The sequence below is a fragment of the Ptychodera flava genome, chromosome 2, assembly GCF_041260155.1.
Source record: "Ptychodera flava strain L36383 chromosome 2, AS_Pfla_20210202, whole genome shotgun sequence".
Classification (NCBI taxonomy): domain Eukaryota; kingdom Metazoa; phylum Hemichordata; class Enteropneusta; family Ptychoderidae; genus Ptychodera; species Ptychodera flava.
In genome coordinates this window covers 34,976,008-35,001,305 of record NC_091929.1, presented here as the reverse complement: position 1 = coordinate 35,001,305, position 25,298 = coordinate 34,976,008, and the positions used below count along the sequence as shown (strand labels likewise).

The window sequence follows — 25,298 nt, the reverse complement described above, 5'->3', positions numbered from 1 at the left end:
CACCCAGGAGTGATGGGTACCTGGTAGGACAGAGGTTGTTATGTGTGCGTTTAGCTCTGCTGCGCTTATTGGCTGCACATGTGAGCTGTGTCTGCTCCCCAGGGAGTTGAGTGGTATCATATTAGGTCCAGTGACCAGGGGTAATAATAATTGTAAAGCGCCTTGATCACATCTACTTGTGGATATGTGCGCTATATAAGAACCAAATATTATTATTATTATTATTATTATTATATTTGAAATAAGGACATTTCTATTGGTCCGATGCTTGCCATAGGAAAAGCAAATGCTTCAACGGACCAACGAAATCCTTGTTGTATACGATGAACGACACTAACATTGAGATCAACAACAATGAAGCCTTTGACTCAGTCACTTGTAGACTTTTACTGCATAAACTCTGACAGCTTAAGACATGTTTCCCCATAAGGGCTGTGGCACCATTAAAACATACTTAAGAACAAAAGTGCATGATGCGTCATGCGCACAAGCTTTGTCACATGACTGTTGCCTTATATTAGCAAAGTGCATTGACGCACTTGTACTCAACGACTCGCCTGTGCTAGAACAGTGTGCGTTTTGTAAACAGAATAATCAAGACGTCTTTGGAGAAAACCATCTTTGAGATAGGTAAGCTCTTTATGTCCTTTACGCCAACCGATACATAAGCTGAGATAAGTTAGAAAATGTGTCCATGTGTTGTGTACTATCTCAAAGTGGGGGGGGGGGGGAGTAGACGAGCCTAACACACTGAGGAGTAAAGTGCCTTGCCCAGGGGCACAACACCGACACCGACAGTGACTCCATTACCAGGATATGAACCGGGTCTCGAACTCTCCATCCTTCGATAGTGAGTCCTTTACCCTAACCACTACGCCATGGTGTCTCCTATAAGTCACATTTCAGCTGCAAGTGGTAAGAGTATATTATTACAAGTGTTCTCATCAAAATCATTATTTTTACGACAAAATCTAGTAAATCAGAAAATGTTCCAGGCCAATGCGTTTCGCCCAGTTTTAGGGACCGTTCAGTTTTTACGGCCGGGGGGGGGGGCGGCAAAATCTTGTCGCCGGTGTTCAAAAAAATGATGACCCCCCCCCTGCATTTTTCGCGAAAAAGTGATGACCCCCCCTTTGTCAGACGAAAAAATTTGATGACCCCCCCCCCACTGAAAAATAACCAAAACCCATATGTCAAATTTACCCGCACGGTTTTGATTTGAACTCCGGTACGCGGCGCACTTTATTCTTGTAGCAGAGATGCCAGTTTACAAACTTCTCAGTCACATCCATGCAAACGTCTGTTAATTAGGACGACTGTAAGGCAATTTTTAACTTCATTTCCATAGACAAATTATGTCCATGGACATTGTATAAAGTAAACTTTATTGGAGTGGTTCGCCAAAGGCAGCCCTCCGGTTAAGAGGGTCATGGGCCATTACGTAAAGTCAACTTTATTCTAGTGGGCAACCAAAGGTGGCCCACTGGTAAAAAGAGGGTCGATCATGGCCATTGCATGAAGTAAACTTTACTGAACAGGGCCGCTGAAGGCGTCCGGCCGTTAAGATGGTCATGGGGTATTACAATAAAGTGAATTTATTGTAGTGGGCCACCGCAGGCGGCCCGCCGGTAAAGAGGGTCGATCATGGCCATTGCATGAAGTAAACCTAATTGGAGTGGGCCGCCAAAGGCGTCTGCCCGCTAAGAGGGTCATGGGTAATACATAAAGTATATTTATTGTATTGGGCCGCCGAAGGCGGCCCGCCGGTAAAGAGGGTCAATCATGGCCATGGCATAAAGTGAACTTTATTGTAGGTATTATGTTTTTGAAAATGTGGTGACCCCCCCTTTCCTACCAGTGAAAAAGTGATGACCCCCCCCCCTTCTTGGATTCCAAAATTATGATGACCCCCCCCTGGATTTTGCCGGCCCCCCCGGCCGTAAAAACTGAACGGTCCCTTAGTTGGGCCACCTCGGTAGGCCCCACCCATTTCAAAGACTTTCTTTCCTGTCATGCGATCCGAGTTGTATTGTTCCACTGGTTGCGGTAGATACCATTATTCCCTTGGGTGTTAAGCTACTTTCAATGGCAGGTTTCACTCCTTGACCTACAGATTGATGCGTGAGATATTCTGGATGCATAAGTGCGACACCTGCGGGAACAATAGGGTCAACCTAAAACAGTAGAACTTAATGTTTATGTGATTTAGGAGAAATCCGGACACCGAACTTTCTAATTACCCAGCATGTTTGCCGACAATATCGAGACTTTGATCAATAATCACCACAGCACAGCACGTCTTTGATTCAAAATGCCAACTGAGTGAAGGTCTGGTTGCGTTCGCTTCATAGGTTGCAAGGGGTACGCAGTTTCTGGGAGGATAGTTTTCACTTTGGCATTAACTATTTTGTTGGAGGGGTTGATGCATCACACGGCTTTTGGGAATAAAACAAGGTGTACGAAATAATTTTATACATTAAATAACAAAAGTACGTAACCTTAGAAAACCAAATCTCAAAGTTATTGCATACATTGTTTCTGTTTCCTCATTTTGATGATGCATGTATCCATGTATGCTATTGATCAACAGCAAAGTGTGAACTGTGAACCTGCGGGCTTCGGGTTGCGGGTCACAATTAATTTTTTCTTGGTTAATATACCGTCTTTTTCCTGTCAAACTTCAATGAAACTCATTTTTTCGCATATCGTATCCGAGACAATGTTTTTCGCGCTCATTTTAAAAGCTGCACGTTGATAGCGGTGTTTCATCGTAATTAAAATTGTTCTTAGGCCAAAAAATTGATTTGTTTCTGGTCAGCGCGCGCGTCTCTTCAAAGAGTGCGCGTCGAGACTTTTTTTTTAATTTTCAAGGTCTCTTGAAGCAGTTCTAATTCGCCGTGTGGTGGTGCTCCGAGGTCAAATGTCAACCACATTTTAGGCCTATTTTACCCTGTTCCAAAACTTGTACTTTTCCCAAAAACCATTGTACTGCAGGCAGGTTTAATTAGCCTGTACCGAGCAGGGGAGTTTGGGTAGTTTCTCCCAGAAGACATCCTATAACAGGGGAGCGTTCCAGGAACAAGCATGGACGACCTCCGTTAACATAACATGTCATTTATAGCTTTGTAGCCACTATTCAAGGCATTGAATGTTATTAGCCCAGGGGTAAAAGATCCTCAAGCCCTTTTGTCTCGTCGACCACGGTCCAGAGGGACCGTGTGTCGACGTTTCTGTATCATCGACGCTGCATAAACTGTACGAGGATCTGTCTCTTGGTACCTTGAATTCCGGCGACCGATTTGTTTTGAACGACGAGCACGGTGACTGTTCAGTTGAAGCGAAAGTTGCCAAGGATATATGAGTTCAGTCCCAGTGCAGTTGGCTCCAATGACAGCGCAAGTTGGAAACGTGTAAAAAAGTGTATATGACATTCGATCTGAGAGAGAGTTTTGATAAGACTGATGATATAAACAAGACGCCAGTACAGAACGTAATTAAAGTGCAATGGGGTCAGCTCGAATTTCGCCGTCGCTAAAGCAATTGGACAGACCAAATGCCAGATTTAAACTTCATAAAATTAAAGATATGGTCAGTTGGCTCATAATGAACAATCTCGGATGGGATGTCAGCAGAAAGGCCTTGGGGACCAGTTTTTTAAAGTATCGTGAGATGCGCTGTGTTTAATTGACCCTCATCGTGTGAAACTCGGTCAGCAGCAGTGTCAAATTCCCTCTTTGTACGCGATGTGTCAAGGATACAACATACAAGCCTCTCATAGACATGTGATGGAAAGCTTGGAAGGGGATGAACTCTGGAACCTTGCAGAGCTGCTTGTCAACATTCTAGAGCAGGTACGGCTCAATATTTTAATGTGTGTATTGAAAAATGTAGTAAATTGTGTTTGTTTCCTATGCATTGTGATTGTAATGCATTTGTATTGTGCATGATATTTTGATAGTCTATGAACAAATGATTCAGGCAAGACACACAAGTCAATAGTTGCCGTATTTTTAAAATCCAAATCATTGCAAGAATGGCTAGGATACATGAGTGTGTCGTGATGCATATCAACTTTTTTTGGGAAAATTTGTCTTTTTTTCTGCGTGTATAGACACTCATAATATTTCTCATATTTTTAGAATTGGATGGGGTTCATAATTAATGTATTTTTGCCAGTGACAGTGTATTAACAAATATACTTTGTTTTTGTTTCTTGTGCATTGTGATAGTAATGCGTCTTTGTTGACTGAATAACTTTTGTGCATTATATTTTAATAGTAAATAAACAAATTCAGGTAAGACTACACAATCAAGTCTTTAGACGTAGCCATATTTTAAATACAAAATATTTATGAATTTAGTTTCATGCAAGAATGGATAAGGCTGAACATGAGTCTGTACTGTGATGCACAAAGTTATTTTAACAGCCAGGAAAATTTGTCGATAAGTTTTCTTAGTCTTTTGAAATTTATTATATTTCTCATTTTTTTTGTAGAATTGGATCAATAGGGAGGAATGGCTAGCCTGTGGTTCAACCCTGAGTGCATTTATTAAGGAAGGACAGGAAAACCACATCTTTGCCATAGTGTTTCTTCGAGCTGACTTGCAGTGCAATAAAACCGTGGACATCCCACACTATTCTTCAGCGATTTTTCCAGCAGCCGAATCAATGTCGCAACACTACTATCCGACACAAGATAGCTCTTCATAGCATGGCAGAGCTGTGTGTTACCGGCTGAAGTGAGAAGCCTATAGCCGGTAACACACAGCCTTGTCACGAAGAGCTACGCCCCTACGCTGCATAATATTTCCGTTTTCTTTTTAGCATTTTCGGAAATGCCAAAAGGGATATCAAGGATAGCTGTACTGATGAGTATGTAACCCCTTCCAAAAAGCAGAAAGACTCGACGTGCACGTTCTGACATGACGCGCGCGGTGACCAGAAACAATTTTATTTGGCCCAATGGCCAGAGTGATAATTCTTTGCTTTGCCCCATCCCCGATTCTTTGTAAGGTAGTCTCACCATGTGATAAATTTTTCACTTCAATGACTTCGTGAACAAGCTTTGTCACATGACCGTTGCATAATAATAGCAAAGTACAATGATCCACTTGTACTCAACGACTCACTTGTGCTAGAACATTCCCTTCGAACAGCGTGCGTTTTGTAAACAGAATAATCGAGACGTCTTGGAAAAAAACAATCTTTGAGAAATGTAAGCTGTATAAGTCCTTTGTGCCAACCAAAACATAATCCGAGCTAGAGTTTAGGAGACCAACTTTTCTCAAAGTTTATGCTAGAATTTTCTCTTATATGTATATGAGAGAGTGAACATTCTAATCTTTGTTTACTTACTGTTATGTATTTAAGAATGAGACTTCAAGGTTCAGTAATGTTTAAAAAATGTGTCGCTGTGTTGTGCACAATCTCAGAGCACTGAGGAGTAAAGTGCCTTGCCCAGAGGCACAACACTGTGCTACAGTCTGTAATTTATCGTCTTTTCGACAGTGACCCCATTACCAAGTTCTTGAAGTGGGTCTCGAACTCACCACCCTTTGATAGTGAGTCTGTTACCCTAAACACTGGGCCACGGTGCCTCCTATTAGTCAAATTCCTGCTGTCAGGGTTAAGAGTATAACCAGTGTTCTCATCAAAGTCATTAATTTTTAGCGACGAAGTTACATAACTGAGGAAGCTTATAGGGTTGAGGAAGCAAAAGTGACGTCACTTCCATCAACAGCTTCCGGAAAACTATTTTGTCACTCCACGTGATCACACTGCTATATATATACTACACCACGAGAAGGAAACGCGAGTGTTGTGTACATGAAATAATAATAAAGTGAAAGTTAGAGCGTACGTGTGTGTGTATTGTGTATTGTGACTACATAGTCAATAATGCATTTACGTTAGAACGTCTGTGCTCAATCAATTTTGAAGTTTTTTTGTCGCCAGTGTAGTGGACCTGTGAGTGTGAAAACTATCGCTCTTGCGTTTGTGGTGAGGAAGTCCTCTCGGGGATGCAGATACCGTGCACCGTGCAGGTCGAACTCGGAGGTCAAAGCAAATGTACATGCTCGGTCAATTTTGAAGCTTTTTGTCCTGTCAGCACAAGATTGGTGGACACGTGAAAACTACTGATCTTAAGTTTGTGGTGAGAATACCTTCTCGGGGATATAGTTACCGTGCACCGTGCAGGTAGAACCTGGAGGTCGATGCCTCGCCGGCCTGCTGACTGCATACCGTTACGCTGCAGCTGTTTGCATGAAAACGCGATAGACTATCGACTAGACCCTCTACGGAATGACGCATTTACGTTAGAACGTCCATGCCATATCAATTATGAATTTTTTTTTGTCCTGTCAGTGTAAATTACGAGATTGCTGGACATGTGAAAAATACTGATCTTGCGTTTTAAGGACCTGGGTTTGTGGTTAGAATACCGTCCCGGAGATATAGATACCGTGCAGGTCGAATCGTAAAATCGCGGATAAATTGTTTCGAAATTTAGGATGATATTGTTGAACGATGTATAGTTTGGCGGACATATGGACGTGTGATGCCTTTTGCCTTCGTGTTCGCAAATGGCAGTGATATACGCTGGTGTCGACGAGAGGTCATTGTGAAATCGGGCCGTTTTGACTTTTAAATACTAAATAGGGGTCGTGTTTTTCTGACAGTTGGAAAGGCGAGGCTGAAGTTCTTTTATTCGCAGAAAGAAACCAAAGATAGCATAATATTATTATAATATGATGAATTTAGTCATTGAGTATGCCTTGTTATATTAATTAAGGTAATTGACTTGACGTCCGTATGTCACATTGGTATGGTCCAAATGCCATGGAGCACGTGATACCGGTATAAACTACTGAACACGTGCAACGTTCCACACTCCATAGAGTCACGGTGGCGGCGCTCTCACTTCCGTTTCACTTCTGCTCCCGCTTTCACCACTGCCACCGGTGGCAAAAATGTGGTGATTTACCACATTTTTACGAAGTTCACTTGATTGCAAATTTCAACAATGCCAAGCTCTGTATGGCTATATTTAATTTCAAAGTAAAAGAATAAAGTATAAAAGATGTCTTTATGTTGGTTTTTGTCGCATATTTGCAAAAAAATCTTTGGACCTACTTTTCGTGGGTGAATGTGATGTAAACTAGCTCAGGATAATATTTCATCAGTCATAAAATGAGGGCTACTAATTTTGTTTGCTCGAGAAATATGTCATGCGTCGCTTGCCCTTTTTCCCTTCCCTCTAACTCTGAGCCTACATTGACCATTTTGCAATCACCCTTGCTCGTAAAAGTAGCACAGTCTAGTGGGAACAACATCGTGTAAATTGAGGCAAATGACATGGTAGCAGAGATGCTACGACTTGCACAAGAGGAAATAGCAAATTTCAGTGACGATACATTACTTTAGGCGTATGGCTGTCGTCATCGGAAGGTGATGTGGTTGACATGTGTACGATTTTTTGAGTATAAACGGAGGGTTTCCAATATGAAAATAATGATGACAACATCATTAATCTTTATCTATTTCAAATAAAACTGCCTGCAGTCACGTTTTTGGGAGCCTTCAGTTCCGCAGATATCATTATTTTCAAGGGATACTGTCTAGATCTTTATTAAAATAATGGGCATTGGTCCAATAGCGATATATGAGAAACTTAAAGTTAGAATCGAATATTCCTTAATGCAACATGTGATAGAAAATCACATTTCCCAGATTATTTTAAATATAAATTATAAGGTTTAATATTCCAAAAATCGAATGGGCGCAAAATGTACCGCTTGATGCTTTAGATTCTAAAACATTACATTGACGGTGTTTAGTTTGCAAAAAGGAAACATATGGCAATCAAGATTGTCCCGTATGCAAATCGTCATGCGAGATATCATTAGGCCTACATCAGTAAATGCAGGGATTGACCGAAAATGCAAGTGTGAAAATCAAATAGGAATTAGCTTATTGCCGAAATACGAATATGTTGATTAATACTGATTTCAACTAGGTATACCGATTTCCCGCAAACATTACGAATTATGAATATTCCTATTTCTCATCTTTTGTATAGACTTCATCCATCCCTGTTGGATGTGGTCTCAAGTTACAAGACAATAAGATGAAAATGATACAGAAAAGAGAGCAACAATTACGTCTGCTGCCAAAGGATTACGTCAGATGATAGAAAACTCTATTCTTCCATTGTAATTTTCATGAAACTTGGCACACTGCCCAGTCAAAACAGATCAGATTTCATTATGCTAGATATTCAGATACACCCCAGGCAAAGGTTTCAAAAGTTATTTGAAAATAGGCTTACTCGGCATTGTGTTATGTTATTGACAAAATTAGGGACCTTAATTATATTTTTAAAACTAGAGCGGTGACCTAATTTTTACCTTGAAAATCCGCGTTCTAAAAATGACATTTTCACTTTACTTATTGTACATTCTCAAAAACGCGTTCGATACACGCCACAAGTACTGCTGCGATATCACAGCCAGCCTTCAATCACCTCTAGTTCCCCGTACTTCTGCATTAATCCTTTCAGTTTATGTTTCCCGTCTAGTGTATGTTTTTGGTTCGGATACCAGTGTTCGAACATAATTCTGATCCAGTCGAATTTTGACCGGCGTTTTCATGGTAGCAGCCATATTTGTTGTAGCATGTTCTGTCAGGTGACTAACCTCCACCGTCTTGAACAAAATTCTGTTCAAGATGGCTACCCGGTACCTGACCCTATTTTTCCCCACGCCCTCTACCGGGGAAAATGGGTCAGGGAACCAGATTAATCCAAGTTGTATTGTTCTACTGTTTTCGGTTGATACCATTATTCCCTCGGGTATCTAGCTACTTTAAATGGCATGTTTCACGGCTAGACCTACAGATTAACGCTTGAGATGTTCTGGATACGTCAGTTCGACACCCGCGGGAACAATGGCGTCAACCGAAAACGGTAGAACTTGATGTAAACAGTGATCCGGACACCAAACTTGCTAATTACCCAGCATGTTTGCTTACAATATTGAAAATTTGATCGAGAATTACCCCAGCGCATCTTTGGTTCAATATACAAACAAAGTGAAGATCGGGTGGCGTTCGCTTTATAGGTTGCAAGGAGTACACAGTTTATAGGAGGATAATTTTCACTTTGGCATAAACTATTTTGTTACAAGGGTTGATGCATCACAGGGCATTTGAGAGTACAACAACGTTTACGAAATAGTTTTATACATTAAAAAACAAAAGTACGTACCATTATAAAACTGAATCCCAAAGTAATTGCATACATTCTTTGTGATTCCTCATTTTGATAATGAATGTGAAAATAATCTATATGAATGGGTAATGTATCCTTGTATGCTGCTGATCAACAGCAAAGTGTGAACTACGAACCAAGGTGAGGTATTTTGCGGGCTTCGGGTTGCGGGTCACACTTAATTTGCTCTTGGTTAATATATCATTTTTTACCGTCGGAAATCAATGAAACTCAGTTTTTCGCATATCGCATCCGAGACAATATTTTTCGCGCTTATTTTCAAAGCTGCACGTTAATAGCGGTGTTTCATCGTAATTAAAATTGTTATATCTGCTATATCTTCATTTTAGTAGGCTATAGGCTTATAAGCCTACTGTTTTGGATTTTGACGATTTTTTGCGACAAAAAATGTTACAAAGTCATACCCAACAAAGTAGACGTAACTTCAGCTGTGGAATAACAGCTAGGCCGGCCAAGCACTGTGTGACTGTGTGTGCGAGTTTCTTGAATATTAAGAGAAAGCAGCTGTGGGTCCATAGCTGTGGTGTTTTCAAAAGGAATTTCTACCTTTTGACCCCGGGGGGGGGTACTTCCATTACTTGCCAATATGTATACGTGCCGCCCAATGGGGTGGGTATTTCAGCAACTTGGTCTAAAATGGGGGTATCAATTCACAGTAAACCAGGGTCTAAAATGGGGTCGATTTTTGAGTGCCACACAAGAACAAATTCCAACTGTCAGTTCCCGTCTTCCTAGCACAGGGTTTTGAGCTGCACTCTGTGTGGCAGGGGAACCATTAAAGAGACCCCCTGGCTTTAGCCAAAATAAATATAGACTTTGTTTTAAAACACTGTCACTAATTGGTCAGAACTCCATATATGGAAGAATTTTGCCCAATAGAAAATATCGAAACAAAGTGGCTCTACTATCATAACAGGTCGACCATGGGAAAACTAGCAGTGCCTTATTGACGAACGGCGAGGCTTCTTGTAGTTTGGAATTTTAAAAACCACCAGTCAGACTGTAACTGCAGTTAACTGATAATTTCAGAAGCTGGACAAAACTTTGGTGAGGGTGAAAGATAGTTTCTTTCACTCAATTTTTTTAGCATTTCCAAAATTTTTTTCGGAAATCATGGCTTGGCCAGCAACAACAAAGCCGTAAATGCAGTATAGTGGTATTAAGCTCTGCCAGTAGCTCGGTCGCGCAAATGCTTGCTTTTTACCCGATTACGTTTTTGCAAATTTTGACACCGGACTTTTGACCAGGTTCAAAGGTCATAAGGTCTAAAATGGGGTCCTAAAATAACGAGATTTTAGGTCTAAAATGGGCCCCGGGTTTTTTTTACGTGCGGCCGCACACCCCTACCACTTCTCAGAGCAGGTACCCCCCCCCGGGGGCTTTTGACCCCGCCACCCACAGCTATGGGAATCGTAAACAAACGTCCACAGTATGCTAGACAGCGCACTTAGCTTGTCGCAACTTTGTTCGACGATATTTAGAAAAGTTTCCACCACAATTACAATTGCCAACACCCATCGACAGCTTTGTTATTAGGGACCTACCGCGATCATAAATCTGCTCAAAAATTCCCAAACTATCGCCATTTGTCCAGCCTTTTCCGACATGACTACAAGGATTAACCGTTGTTTTTCTGGCGTACAAGCGATTGACGAGGCTTAGTGCAGTGAGTCATTAAAGTCACTAGAGCGGTGACCTCTCAACTCCCGAAAAGAAACTGACATCATCGATGATGCAGGACACCACGTTACAAGCATTAAGAAGTTTGAGAGGTCACCATTCACGTGCCCCCCTGCCTGGAATGCATCAATGACTGTGTTTTTACTAGTACAATGTTTCCGTTACGGGGTCTGACGCTCAAGTTGCGCGGCCAACAGGCTAAAATGTTGCCAGATGTTGCTGAATCAATGTCGCAACACTACTATCCGACACAAGATAGCTCTTCTTGGCATGGCAGGGCTGTGTGTTAACCGGCTATAGGCTGAAGTGAGAAGCCTGTAGCCGGTGACACACAGCCTTGCCACGCAGAGCTAAGCCCCCCTCCCCTCCCCCAAAGTTGTTGGTCCTTGACATTCAGCAAAGTGATGCGGCAACGCGGTTTTCTTTTTTTCCTTTCTTTTTTCTCTCAGTTTTTTATTAAGGTTACTAGCAATACAGTTTGGCACCATTGATGCAGCAGTTATTGTCTTTAATCGCTGGCTGCATAATATTCCCGTTTCCTTTTTAGAATTTTAGGAAATGCAAACGGGGATATCAAGGATAGCTGTACTGATGAGTATGTAACCCCTCCAAAATAAAGAAAGACTCGACGTCCACGTTCTGACATGACTCGCGCGGTGACCAGAAACGATTTTATTTGGTCTAACGGCCAAAGTTTGCAAAGTGATAATTCTTTGCTTTGCCCCATCCCAAATTCTTTGAAAGGTTGTCTGGTCATGTCATAAATTTTTCACTTCAATGACTTCGCGAGCAAGCTGTTGGTCAACCCCATCTACCGTATGACGTTTAACAATCTATTGAAATTAAGCTGTGTTTGTTTTTCAATTTGGCGGAAACTGCATTAAATAGCACAATGTCTGCGCGTGTAACAAAAGTGGCGCTAAAGATTCGGACTGGTTCTTGTTTTTACTACTGCAATGTTTCCGTTACGTAGGGTCTGACGCTCAAGTTGCACGACAAAACAGGCTGAAATGTTTCTGGTTCGCTGAGTCAACGAGTTTGTGAACTAGCTGTGGGTGAACCCCATCCATCACCCCATTTACAATCTGTTGAAACCTGTACTTTGTTTTTCGATTTGGCGGAACTGAATTAAACAGCAAAATGTCTGCGCAAGTAAAGGGGCGCCAAACGTTTGGACACATGTAACAAGTTCTGCGGTTTGTTGATACATTATTGCTAATTTATGTAATTATATGGGACAAGAGTTCGTTTACTTGAGATAGATACGCATACTTATACACATGAAAATAACAAAAATACCGCCACTTTTCTTCTTTTTTCCAAGCATAGACACTCGAAAGGTTTTGTTTCGAGTGTCTTGTGCTTTAAGTAATATATCAGCAGCCACGATGAAAAGAATGGACGCCATAATATCCCCCAGTTGGTGAGAGGGGTACCCTCATTTTATAACCTTTCCGAAATGAGTAGCTACGTAATGAAATAAGGCTTATAGACTAATTATCTTTCGATACCGTTTTAAGGATAAACTTGAAAAGGGTCCTTATACCATTTTACATTGAAATTTGAGGTTAAAGGAAAACCTTTGGACGCGTTTAGCCATGGATTTCCCATGCATACTTGATAGACACTTGTAGAAATTGAATCCACAGAATTATTTATCCCTCTCACACACACAAAGCAGGCACGCTTTTGTGATAGTTCTTTGACCTAAAAAACCGGGCGGAAAATTACCCTTCACGTCATTGTAGGCATTGTAGTGCCTTTTGAATAAATGCAAAGGCTCGGTGCACCGAACCTTTTAAACTGAGGGCCGTTTGTACTTTTCATTTCCGCGAGTGCCAAATAGGGGTGAGTGCCAGGGGGACGCATATATCGGCTATTTGATGGAAAAGCATCGCGTCGAACACGATCGCTCCCCGCTCAGGACGAACAGAGGGATAGGAATCAATTTTATCTTAAAGACAATGTTATAATCCAATTTAGACAAGCGAAGTTAATTCTATAACTGTCCAAAGAAAGCATATAAAATACCATTTTGTTGGATAATTTGTCCTGCCGATAGAATTTGGCTGGGGAGTACAGGCGATTAAAAGCACTGCGTGAAATTGCGAGATCTCGCGAGAGTATAGGAAAATCGCATTTTCGTATAAATTATGAATTCTTAGCGACTTATTACTGCACAATAGTGTTCTCGATCGTACAGAGAACGAGAGGGCAAACAACCGCATCCTGCTTAAACTTGGTATTCGAGAACGGCAGGACGAAAAATCTGGGGAGGGGTAAGTGGTCAACTCGCGAACTTTTCACTATACAATAACAATGGTCACGATGACAACGCGACTGGTGTTGTCTATAAATATCGATGTTTACCGTGAGTTTTTCACATAGTAACAGCAGTTACTCAGTCTATTGTCTGTCTTCAGAACTCATATGTGAGTTCAGCAGGACAAAAAGACAGGAGGCATTGGTTTTCAACGACTCCAGGCATATCAAGTCAAGCAAACAGATTATATTTTGGCTGAAACAATCACTGAAGAATTGAATTTTTTATGTGAAAAGATATCGCACTATAATACAATCAGTGCATGTTTTTTATGCAAGTGTAACAAAGTTTCTCTTTTGCATGTGAATACGCCATAACGTGTATGTTTATTAAGTTCGACGTCAAAACAAATCAAGCAGATGAAGTGCCGTCAATCTCTTCTCGTCTCGAGATTCGGAAAATTTAACACTTGTTTACGTATGGATAATATTGTCAATTGCTGTCATTGCGGAGATTGAAGGTGTCCTTGTAAGAACAATAAAAAACCCTACAGTATTCGTATCGGTAGCTTGCAGAAGCAACACGGCATAACTGTTGCCTTTCATAATGATCTTATAGAACCTATAGTTTTCAGGATCAGTTCAAGTGTAACGATCGCGGATTATTCCTTTTGTCATTGTAATTTATACTCGCCTCACACAGCGTAGAGATGAGGCAATATTACATATAGATTTTCAGACAGTATTATTATTACTACGAGATATCATCTGTTCAAAAAGACGAGCTTAACCACTATCTTAGCTGATTGGGCTAATCCAACTTCAACAAAACACTCTGTATTTTGCCGCACGTAATTTAACCCTTTCACCACCATTGCTTCGCCAAAGCCCATTGTCACCATTTGTGAGGGCATAAGGGGTGAGCAGGTTAACTTACATATAGGCAGGTTGTGTCAAGAGAGAGAGAGAGAGAGAGAGAGAGAGAGAGAGAGACAGAGAGACAGAGAGACAGAGAGACAGAGAGAGAGACAGAGACAGAGAGACAGAGAGAGAGAGGAATTATCTCTAACTAAATCGTTAGTTTTTCGTTTTAGATATCAAATTGAAGACATCGACCTACAGGATTACAATGTCTGGTTTGGTTGTATTCATATTGATATTAGGTAAGCTATGGAATATATTATCTTGGATTCTGACATGTGCCAAATAAACAATGCAGATGGTACCACTGCACTTTACATATATTCAGTTTCCAAAGATGGCTACATCTTGCCTGAACGCACATTTTGGGAAAAATAACAGAATAAAATGGTCTGAATCTGGAAAACACTTCAAAAATACAGAAAAAATATTATCGTTCCTTCCTAACCTTACCAAAGTCAACGATAATATTGTCCATGTCAACAAATATACCGCTAATTAATTGCATACGTCTTCCCTGCCTCTTACCTGCTGAAAACTATCGTACGATCAATCTATCATTCTTTCTCTCCCTTATCTATTATCATTCTATCTATCTATCTATCTATCTATCTATCTATCTATCTATCTATCTATCTATCTATCTATCTATCTATCTATCTTCTATCTATCTATCTATCTGTCTATCTATATATCTGTCTGTCTATCTTAAATACGTTTACATGCATTACGGTGGAAGTTTTATCGATGCCTGCAAAAATATTCTTTATACTCTAGACCATTGGCGGTATGCTTGAAAAAGATTGATTTATATCAATGCTACTATTAGTTAAAGTTGCTGTAAAGATTTTGGAATTTCATAAAAATTTAAAATGGCTTTTGTGCATTTTATTAGATGAAAGAGTCAGAAGATAGGCGTTTTTGTCGGCATATGCAAGACGACTTAGAAGTATACGCCAACAGATATTATTCCGTTTTAAAGCACCTATCGCCATGTCACACATAAGGTCAATTTGTTGTACGATTTTACAGGTTTTGCCAGCAACTTGAGTGTTGCCTTGAAATGTTATGTGTGTGAGGGAGTTGGTGCAGGTTGTCAAACCGATTTTATGGTCACAGATCAAGAACAGGAGTGTGGTTCGTACGAGGATCATCGTTGTCAAGTAAGTAAAATAACGCATCTGCTGTATGTGTCTGCATTCCTCTCCATATATCAATATGTAGTTCCATGACTATGTTAGTGATTGACTGGATGTGTATTTGTCAAATGTGCATCTGTATAGCGTTCCTAAAAGTGTTATTTCCTTTGCTATTTCTCAGGTTATTCGAACTGAAAATGATGGGAAAGTGATAGAGTTCGCCAGGACTTGCGTCGCTGCATCAAAGTGTGAGGATGGATGTGGGTCGGATGAGGAAGACGGTAATGAAATAGGCTCATTTAGGCCTAATACTTTGAAACGACAACTAATCAGGAACAATAAACTTACAACACATACAATCATTTACGGTTATCTTGGATCAAGAGTACAAAACGAATTACTATCTGTATACTTTAAAAGGAGATTATTTGTAGAGTTATGGAAGCTACTAACGTGCAGCATAGGAGTTATTTATTTGTCGCTTTCTCCATTCTTTAGTAGAGGCCTTATGACCATAGTATGATAATGCTTTAATATTTTTTTCTTTCTTTTGCAATATTTCAGGTGACAAGGCTAGCGATTGTAAAGAATGCTGCAAAACAGATCTGTGTAATACGGGAAACACCGGAGTGCTGTTCACACCTATCGTACATCTGCTGGTCGGTGGTACGGTTATGGCTCTGGCAATGTCTGTGATTATGTCAGGGTGAACGACTGCGTTTTCCAATCGGTTCAGATCTTCCTGTGTGAAATCTGATGTTTTTTTCTAATATACACAAGCTACGCAAACGCGTACCGTGAAAACCAAATAATGTGTCCCCATTGGCCTACTTAGTTTTAGACTTGTTATAATTAGGACCATCATTGTATCTGGAAATGTTAAATAACGGTTTACTTATTTACCCAAATCCCTTTAAATGGTAACGAAAGAGTGCAGGCAGAATGCGCCTTGATGACAGGTATTCGGACGTCTCTCAAACTTTTTTCAAATCTTTTCTGATCTACCTCTTGTTTGGGTTCATTTTAAATCTCTTGGTGAATGAAAACTTTTAACCGTCTTTTTATTTCGAAAGTAAGATTTTTTATCATCTTCGAGTTAGCACAGGCATGGAAGCCATTCTGAAATTCGAATATCGATAACTCATGGTTACTTTTTTCTCTGGTACTAAAATTTGCATTGTGACCCCCTCATTTTTAGCTCATATTTGGTTTTACATATAAATACCGAAAAGAGCTTATATGATGAGTCTGGATGGCGTCTGTATGTCTGTATTTTTGTGGGTATGTATGTGCGGATGTATGTCCGTCACACACAAAGGCTCCCATACCGCCAAAGCTACCGTCTCAGTATTTGGTGTACAGGTAGATGTAAGGGTTGAGATGTGAATTTGTTCAAATGAACACATCAGTGTCAAAAATGTGTGCAGATGAGGTAAGAAAAAGGGAAATACTGCAAGTGTGCAGGAGTGGTGGCAGTGAACTGAATCAGCCCACACATCTGAATAAGAGGATTTTGACCTTTAACCTATTTGTATGCAGGATACCTATTATGTTTGGGAGTGGTAGCAGTAACTGAAACAGCTAATTGGTCATTTCCTGTCATTGTTTATGAACTGTGACATATTAACAGATATGCTGAAACCATGGATGTCTATTTTTGTACATCCATGGTAGAAAGATTCTCTGCTATGCATGTTGCTAAAGTTGACCTTCAGTACCTACAGTTTCAGACCTTATTTACTTTTGTCATTCTTAATTTTCTGGTTTAAATATTTCTTGTTTTTCTGGTTGTACTGCGCAGAAATTGTCATAACATCAACGTATAATTTCCCTGCACTGAACAGATAGAAGTAACACTTGTTGTTGATCTTTGGTATGTACCAATTCTGATCAAATTTGAGCGACACCGTATAATTGCGGTATTTTTATTCTTGATTTTGAAAGAGAATGGTTTGGCGAAAGTTTAAATCTTACACTTTCGAGGCGCATACTACCCTAAAGGTAATCATAATCATTCCATATACTAAAATTAATACAACCCTGCGAGAACAAAAGAACAAGAGAAAAAATGATGGCAAGCAGTCAGCCTGATGGAATCAATTCACTATATGGGAACATGACAGAGGTTTAGGAAAATAAGAGAATTAAATTAGGCTGCATAAGAGTCAATTCGATGCCAAAAGACAACCAAGTTGTTGATACAGGCAATATGAAACATTATTGATTCCTGACATTTTCACTTCACTAGTATTTCGGACAGTTATTTGCAAAAAGATGCGATGGAAATCAACACAATTTCAACCTGTATACACAATCAGATATTTGAGAAAACTCTCAGTAAGTTTGTAAAATATTCCTACATGTTTAAAAGGCCTGTGCCGGCGTCAGATCGTCCTGCAGGGAAAGACACTTAATAGATTACAATTTCAATGGAAAACGAAAGACTATGGCACTTAATAATCCTCTTATAGACTTAAACAAACTTGATCCCGGGGATTAAGTCTCTGGCATTTAAGCAGGTAACTTTTCGTAAACATTTGTAATCAAACAAAATCAAAGATATTTTATATTCATCAATGTAATTAATTAACCTTTAATGAATATGTTGAATTAAACATTCCTGTCGCCGGCGTGCTCTAAGGTTTGTCTGAATCTTTCCGATTTATTTGCATTTTCAATATTGAACTTCCTTAAATGTTTGCCGAGAATTAAAGAAATAAATAATCAAGTATTACATTAGTCATTTTCATGATATTCTGCTCTATCACTCGTGTGTTCCACATGCAAGACATCGACTCATGGGGCAGGGCAACAAGCTGATTTATGTTCAGCGTTGAATTGCGTATAAAAGTCGCTAATTGAAATTATTCATGGGAGTTTTTCAAATGGCTGGAATCTTTAAAAAAATTACTTTGGCGCTAGAAGGGTTAACCCATTGAGCGCCAAAGTCAACTTTTGTCACCTTTAGAAAAAGAACCCTAGTCAATTTGTTTTTTTAATTTTTGGCAAAATTTTGATGAAAACCTGTAGCCAATGAAATGTGATGTCCGTTTTGTCCAAAATGATAAAAAAAATTACAGAAAAATTCATAAAAGTATTTTAAATGTTGCACTTAAATTTTGGTGGGAAAAATTACAGCACTCAAAGGCTTAATTTACATTCAATATTAACAGACAGACATTTTTCAAGAGAAAAAAAGTGAAAAATGATTTCAAGAGAAAGCTGCTCAAAATTCAACTTGCATAAACACGTAAAAATAAAAGTTCATTTAATTAAAAAGGTTAGTTTTGTATATTTTCCTAAAGCAACTGATACCTTATACGGAAGGACTGTAAGCGAAAGTTTGATTAAAAAGATGACTAGTCGTCGTAGAAGGAAAAACGTTGGGAGTGTTATTATTACAGTTTGTTTGAGATGTATATTGTCGCATTGAAGCCATGGAATTTGCTTTGGAAACACTCACTATACACTTAGTATTTATTTTCAAGAGCTGTTAAAGGTATGCTGTCACCTGTTCCGATTTTGCCACTATTGCCATGGAAAGAGAAAATCTAACCTATCAAAAGTTTTAAGCGGGTTTCCACTTTTTAAAAACAGCGCCATCACACGGGCATTTTTAATACCAAGGAACGCCCCCTTGACCATATATAGGCATATTTAGATTACAGGTGACTGTTTACCTTTAATATGTTTATAAATTGCGTCAAATTATGACAGTCGAACAACTTAACTTGTACCATATATTTGCCAGTGACCAGGCTGCTAGTGCACTTGAACAACACAATTGGAAATGTTCTTTTCGAAAAGTACTGGGTTGAAAGTTTTGGGGAGTAGGGATGCTCCCACAGATAATAACATTGTTCATAGGAAAATTAAATTGAGTTGTTACAGTGAATTTCAAAAAAGGTTGGACTTACAACTTGCTCGGGTGCACGTGATTAGATAAACGTTTCTGGCAATAGAAAATAACGCCAACAGTATCCATCGCAAACGTTATCCTTTGATAGATTTTGCAACAGTTTAAAGGGCCATTATTTGTAACTTTTGACCATTTTTTACCTCGGAAAATTCCATGTTGGAGGCTCATATTTGTTGCAAAATATTGTTTTACGAAGAAACAAACATGATGAGTGATGTTATAGCCACATAAAACTGCTAATTTTTGTTCAAACGTGTTGCCCTTTCGAGCTCGTTTGTTGACGTCTGGCATGATCAGCGTGCTGAGGAGAATGCAGATATGGTAACGCCGCGATCACGCGAGATGTACAAGTTCACGTTTATTGCGGGATCAAAACAACATTGTGTCGTGGATTGCTAGACATTTGGCTACGCAACGTGCTCGGACACTGGACTACGACTTAAGTACCGGGCATAAGTAATGAATATTTATTTTGAAATTGCTGTAAATGGCTCGCGCAGGTGCAGAAGAATGATACGTTGCAATCCGCGTGTCAACAGAGTTTGTATTTCTGTCCGGAAAAAAATTGAAATTTTCGTTGTAAAATCACATGTTATTTAGTTGTAGGGCACGTAATGTTTCCGAATAATATGCGATTCTCTGTTTTTTGACAGGCTATTCAACATGAGCCAGTGATCATTTCAATCAAAACTAACGGAAAAATCGCCAGAAGATACAGCTAATGGAACTTTAACCCAATACGACGCCTGTACTCATTCACAGAACACATTCAGTGTATGAAATACCGATCTTTGTACCGATCCGTACACACTGCACCGAGACAAAACCTATCGTTAGCGTTCTGTGTAGTTTCATTGCCGGGAAAATTTGATAAAGGCATTATAAGAATGTTCAAGCAGTCAGTGTACGGATGAGGTTTTTAATGGGATTGCTGCAACACTGACGATGTTGACTGAGGCACAGTGAACGTCGTATTGGGTATAATTGTTGCAAAATTTATCGAAGGAGAACGTTTGTAATGAATGCAGGTGGCGTCATTTTCTATCGCCAGAAACGTTTATCTTGTCATTCAAGTTATTGTCATTCCAAGCTATTTTGAAATTCACTTTAATTTGCTCAGCGTCACACCCAGTATTCTTCAGTACTGGCGCTCTATTGTGGACTTGTTATCAGCTTTCACATTTCAATCGCAGCCTCTTACACTACAGTTATTGCCAGTGTGCGCTCTGTGAAATACAAATAAAACAAATGACCTCAGGGTTGGCTGGAATCGGTGAAGGGACTTTGTGGTAGAGTCCCGAGATCTGGCCGTGCAAACGCTGTAAATATTTCATTTGCCGAGGCGATTTCCGACGTTGTTGGCGCAAACACAATGGAGGACCGATTTGAAACAATCGAAGATCTCTCTGCCTGCACGGGTTGAAATCATGCTTGTTTGACATATTGACAAGTACCATTTTCTAGATTGTCGGATACAACATAGACAGTAGAGGGGGCCCAACTTCCCCTGTTGTGATAAATATGAAAGAGAATCACTACAGACATCCCCTTGGAAAATACTTTTGAATAAGAGATAATAGATAGCACATTCCAGCCTCGCACTCACACAAAAATTGACCAATTTGGGAATATGGCCCGTCAACTAATTCTATTCTTCCCGATATTTTTCCTCAAATGTTGGGTTAGTACTTGACACCTTTCGGGAAACTTGTACCTCATTGGTCTAAAGGGCTCTTCCGATAACTTTGTATGGCCCCTTGTGTTGGTGAGGTGTTAAAACTTCCTTTTATCAGTAATAAAGTCTCAGCTACACAAAACTGATATGTATTACGACAGTACTGCATAGCATCGTTTGAGACGTCAAGGAAGGTTTCGTGGCTGGTTGTAAAGTAGACACTCATGACGATGGTAACTGATGGACCAAAGGAATTGTCAAAGAAGCGGTTGAAAACTAAGGGACATGCATGTACCTAGTTACCAAGGGTTTGATGTTGGTCAGCAAACTGGCACCGTGCTGTTTAAAATGAAAAAAAAAATAATTAAACAATAACGGCAAAGTTGCAACACACCTCAACTACTTGATTGCTTTTAGTCTTTAGTGTGTTTGTTTGTTGCTGAGTGCTTGAAGTATACCGTTTTCTGATTTTCATGTTGTTTGTTTGTTTGTTTGTTTGTTTTGTTCTGTTTTGGCAATTATATAAGGAGTGTGCCATGCAAGACGAAGCAATGTCTAACCGTAGAACATCAGTAGTACAATACAGGTTTTATTTCATCTCGGGGCTTTATATACCAACACAAACACAACAATATTACAGTGTGTGGCTACGCTGCCAGCCAGGTCAACTTTATTCACAGTCATAAACTTCAGGTGCGTGTCTGACCCTGGCAGAGCGTAGACTGAACATAACCACACTTTTCCTGTCAATCAACCACACGTGATATACCATCACAGCGCCCTCACAATACACCAAAACAATAATTTCTGCTTATACGATGTAACTTGAGAATTTTTTTTTTCGGCGCACGTGTCAATCATTGATTTACAATTACACGTTACTGATTTTTTTAATGTGCAAAACACCTTTTTTGCATTGTCTTTTATTTTACTGACAGTTTGTTCCTCTGTTATTTCTTTTAGAAATTTGTAACTTAAGGTAATATGCACACCTCGAAAGTGAAAGACTTAAACTTTTGCTCTAACTTTCCTCAAGGAATCTTTCAATCATTCTCTTTCAAAATCAAAAATAATAATAGGGGGTCACCGTGCAAATTTTGGTACTAGAGAAAAAAATTACCACAGATTTACCGATATTAGAAATTCAAATTGGCCGCGATCCCTGTGTTAACCCTATGGCGAAAAATAAAAATTTTCGAATTTCGAAAAACTAAGCCGGTGAAAAGTTTTCTTTCACCAAGAGCTTTAAAATGAACCCCCACATGTGGTATATCAGAAGAGAATTGTAAAAGTTTGAGAGCCCAAATGTCTGTCCCCGAGGTGCGTTCTACCTTAATTAAAATCATATCATTAAATCCACTTATTTCATCCATTCCCTCATGAAAGTAACATACTTCCGAGAATGAATTAGACTTGTATGGGTATGTGTACCGAGATTAAACTGCAAAGGGGAGCATAACCCAGTTATGTGCTCCAATGAGACTATTGCATATACAGTTCTTCGCGGCTTTTGAATATTTAAAGGACAGATGGAAAAGAGACGTTTCTTAAATGAAACTGCGGAAAAGCAATTAAGTTGTGCACAGAGCAGTTAATTATATTGAAAGTCTGGTAAGCAACCTGACAAAGCTTACACTATTTTGCTAAAACGCCGGAGAGCAATTTATTATATCAGCCATACCCTACAAGACCACATACTCAATCCCCTATCCCCTAGCAATTTAATCACAAATGAACAAAATGAGCAACCCCAGGATGGCGTTGATCGTCCACGTAGGGTGAGCAGGACAGAGAAAGCGTATCGTGAATGACGTCAAAACGTAGGTCAGGAAACAAAGAGTCGAAGACCAAGTAGGTTTTTTGTTAAACCTAATAAACAAAAACAAACAAATGACTGCTAGTGAGGTCGCGTGTAAGTAGATTTGTTCTCTCTCATAGGCTTCCATTCGCTTTCTGATGGTCTCCTCATATCTTACGATTGCCGCTCTATGCCTTCTTGTCTTCTGTTGCCTTGTCACGACCTGTCTTTGTCTTTTGGTAGCCTTCTGCAGCAGTCTTATTGTTAACTGACGTCTTCGTTGCCTAATGACCTCCTGTTGTTCTTTAATCGCATAAAGATGATTTTTAACTTCATGCATATCCCCAAGAAGGCCTTGTGCGCTTGTTTGAATGTCATATAGGTAGTTCTCCGACTGGAATAGACATTAAAATAACACATATTAGCAGAGTGCAAGATAACGATTTATTACCAGCCAAAATTGTGGTCACATCTCGCATGCTGCCATGTGTTATTAATTTAATTTTATTACACCAAACGAAACTTCGATGTCCTAACCAATGCTATGCAATAGTAATAACAGTGTAGAATGTATTAGGTCGCGGAGTGTTGCCCCTGTAAACGGCTGAATTATCTGATTGTCATGCGTAAATTGGCTTTCAAAATTATCTTACAACCGAAGCGTTGCTTGTAGATTGTCGAGACTGCAGACTGGACTTTGACATGAAATTGTGATATTGTAAATGTGTAGTAGCCATTCAAAAATTCAACGAAAAGCACAATTTTAACTATTTTCTTCACACAACACATCTCCATGCTTTATGCATAAATTTTACCTTTGACCTTTCCAAATGAATGAAAGACTTAGTGGTTAAAAGTTTGCATCATCATGCATGCATTCCTCAATCGTATGAGTGTTACATAAGCCGCTTTATGCACGGGAATTTTAGTTGCAACGTATAGTTTAGGTGGCGCTGTTGTTTTTGCATGGGCATTCACTTAATATTAATGAATATAGATCAACGAGTTTGACAGATTTCACTTCACATCAAGGGACAACTGAGGTTTCATGATGGAAAACGAGTAGTGGAAGTGGACACCTGCTGCTTACTCAGTCTGTACGGTTTGTTCAAACTTAAGAAATTGACACGCATGTATTCATTCCCCTGTGCAAAGTATAACACTAAGCTGGTCGATACAAGTCAGATAAACGATTCTAGCATTCGTAACAATTCACCGTTGGATGGAATATAGTATGTTCTTGTCTATAGATTCTCTCACTGCCCCCCGTGTGCTACGCAGCTCTATCCCAAACCACATTGTGATGCGCCCTCAACGGTCTTTCTAGCAAGCGAGGCTCACCGGGGCAGCCGGCCGGCTCAGCTATTAAGGGCGATAGTATGGTCTGAGGCGTCGCCGGCGAGGGGCTGTGAGATAGTCTAATGCTTGTAAGGATACATCGTCATTTGCTAACAATCTGAAAGAAAAATGCTGCAGATTATGCATGAGTAGGGGACAGACGAAGTTAAACTAGCAATTTGAAAACCAGCATGTTTTGAATCGACAACACAGCTCGTATAGTATAAACGAAAGTGAAAGACAACTACAAATATTCTCAGAATTTCCCCCGAGGTAAGAAAACTTAAAATGAAACTACTGCGTTTCTCACAAAAATGTCTAGTTTGGGGCATTTCTCGAGGATATGATGTCTAAAATTAAGCATATGAGCTCACCTAATCCAATACCTAATCCAATACCAAGATGTGCGCTCATTGTTGCCTTCGCCTCGGCTTCATTTTGAATTAACCTCACGTGGTTTCTCTCATAGGAGGTATCAGATATAAGCGCCTGTACGTCATCAATCATCCCGAACATTCTGTCAAGGAGAGAGGTATCTATAATGTCGAAATCAAATAAGTTATCGGATAGTTTCTGAGATCCATGTACACACGTTTTTCATCCATCCACTCTTCCTGCAGACTACGCAGTCGACGCGACAACATGGAGGATCTAGCAACAGTAGTACTGACGTCATACATCATACACTGTACGTCGAAAAAGTAAACCACGTTCAGCGTTACCATTGAGACAGCGAGTTGTTGGTTATTTTTCACAGCATACACAAAGTCCTGACGCTGTTCCAAACGTTACTGGACAGCGCATCAGGAGTGCGAATACTCAAGCCCTGTCCAAGTTTCCTAAATTCGTAGGTATCGTCTCGATCCAGTATACCGATTACCTAGCTGTGATATCGCAGCGGTACTTGTGGCGTGTATCGAACGCGATCGGGTCATTGAGGTCATCGCCACAGTCCCGCTGCGAGCCAACGCATAGGCTTCGTTGGCAGTTTACGACGACACCGACCGGTGTCGTAGATTTAGCTTGCAAAATAATGAACTATATTAGCCTTTGAATAAATAAACTTGTATCATCTTTATCATTGACTATCTGAGACTCATTCTGTGCGCCTGCTAACTTTCTTGAAGATAAGAACACGTATTTTCGACCATTTTCCCGTGAGCCGTCGACGGTTCTACGATGTTTGCTCGATCGCGCGTACAACACATTGAATACGTTGGAGGTCAAAAGTTCAAATTCAAGCAGGAACCATCGACGACTCACCGAAAAACGGTCG

At 39.9% G+C, this 25,298-nt stretch overlaps 1 protein-coding gene across 2 annotated transcripts; it reads left to right on the top strand.

Annotated features, from left to right (window-relative positions):
* Positions 1-495: 495 nt before the first annotated feature.
* Positions 496-18,023, top strand: LOC139119684 (ly6/PLAUR domain-containing protein 2-like). 2 transcript variants are annotated; one of them, XM_070683532.1, is made up of 5 exons: positions 496-630; positions 14,327-14,395; positions 15,186-15,316; positions 15,474-15,573; positions 15,857-18,023. In XM_070683532.1, exons 2-5 carry the CDS (start codon positions 14,362-14,364, stop codon positions 16,000-16,002), a joined length of 411 nt encoding a protein of 136 aa, XP_070539633.1. In that variant the 5' UTR covers positions 496-630; positions 14,327-14,361; the 3' UTR covers positions 16,003-18,023. The 2 variants fall into 2 exon arrangements, with proteins under 2 accessions (XP_070539633.1, XP_070539641.1); XM_070683540.1 differs by lacking the exon at positions 496-630 and adding an exon at positions 13,078-13,249.
* Positions 18,024-25,298: the final 7,275 nt, after the last annotated feature.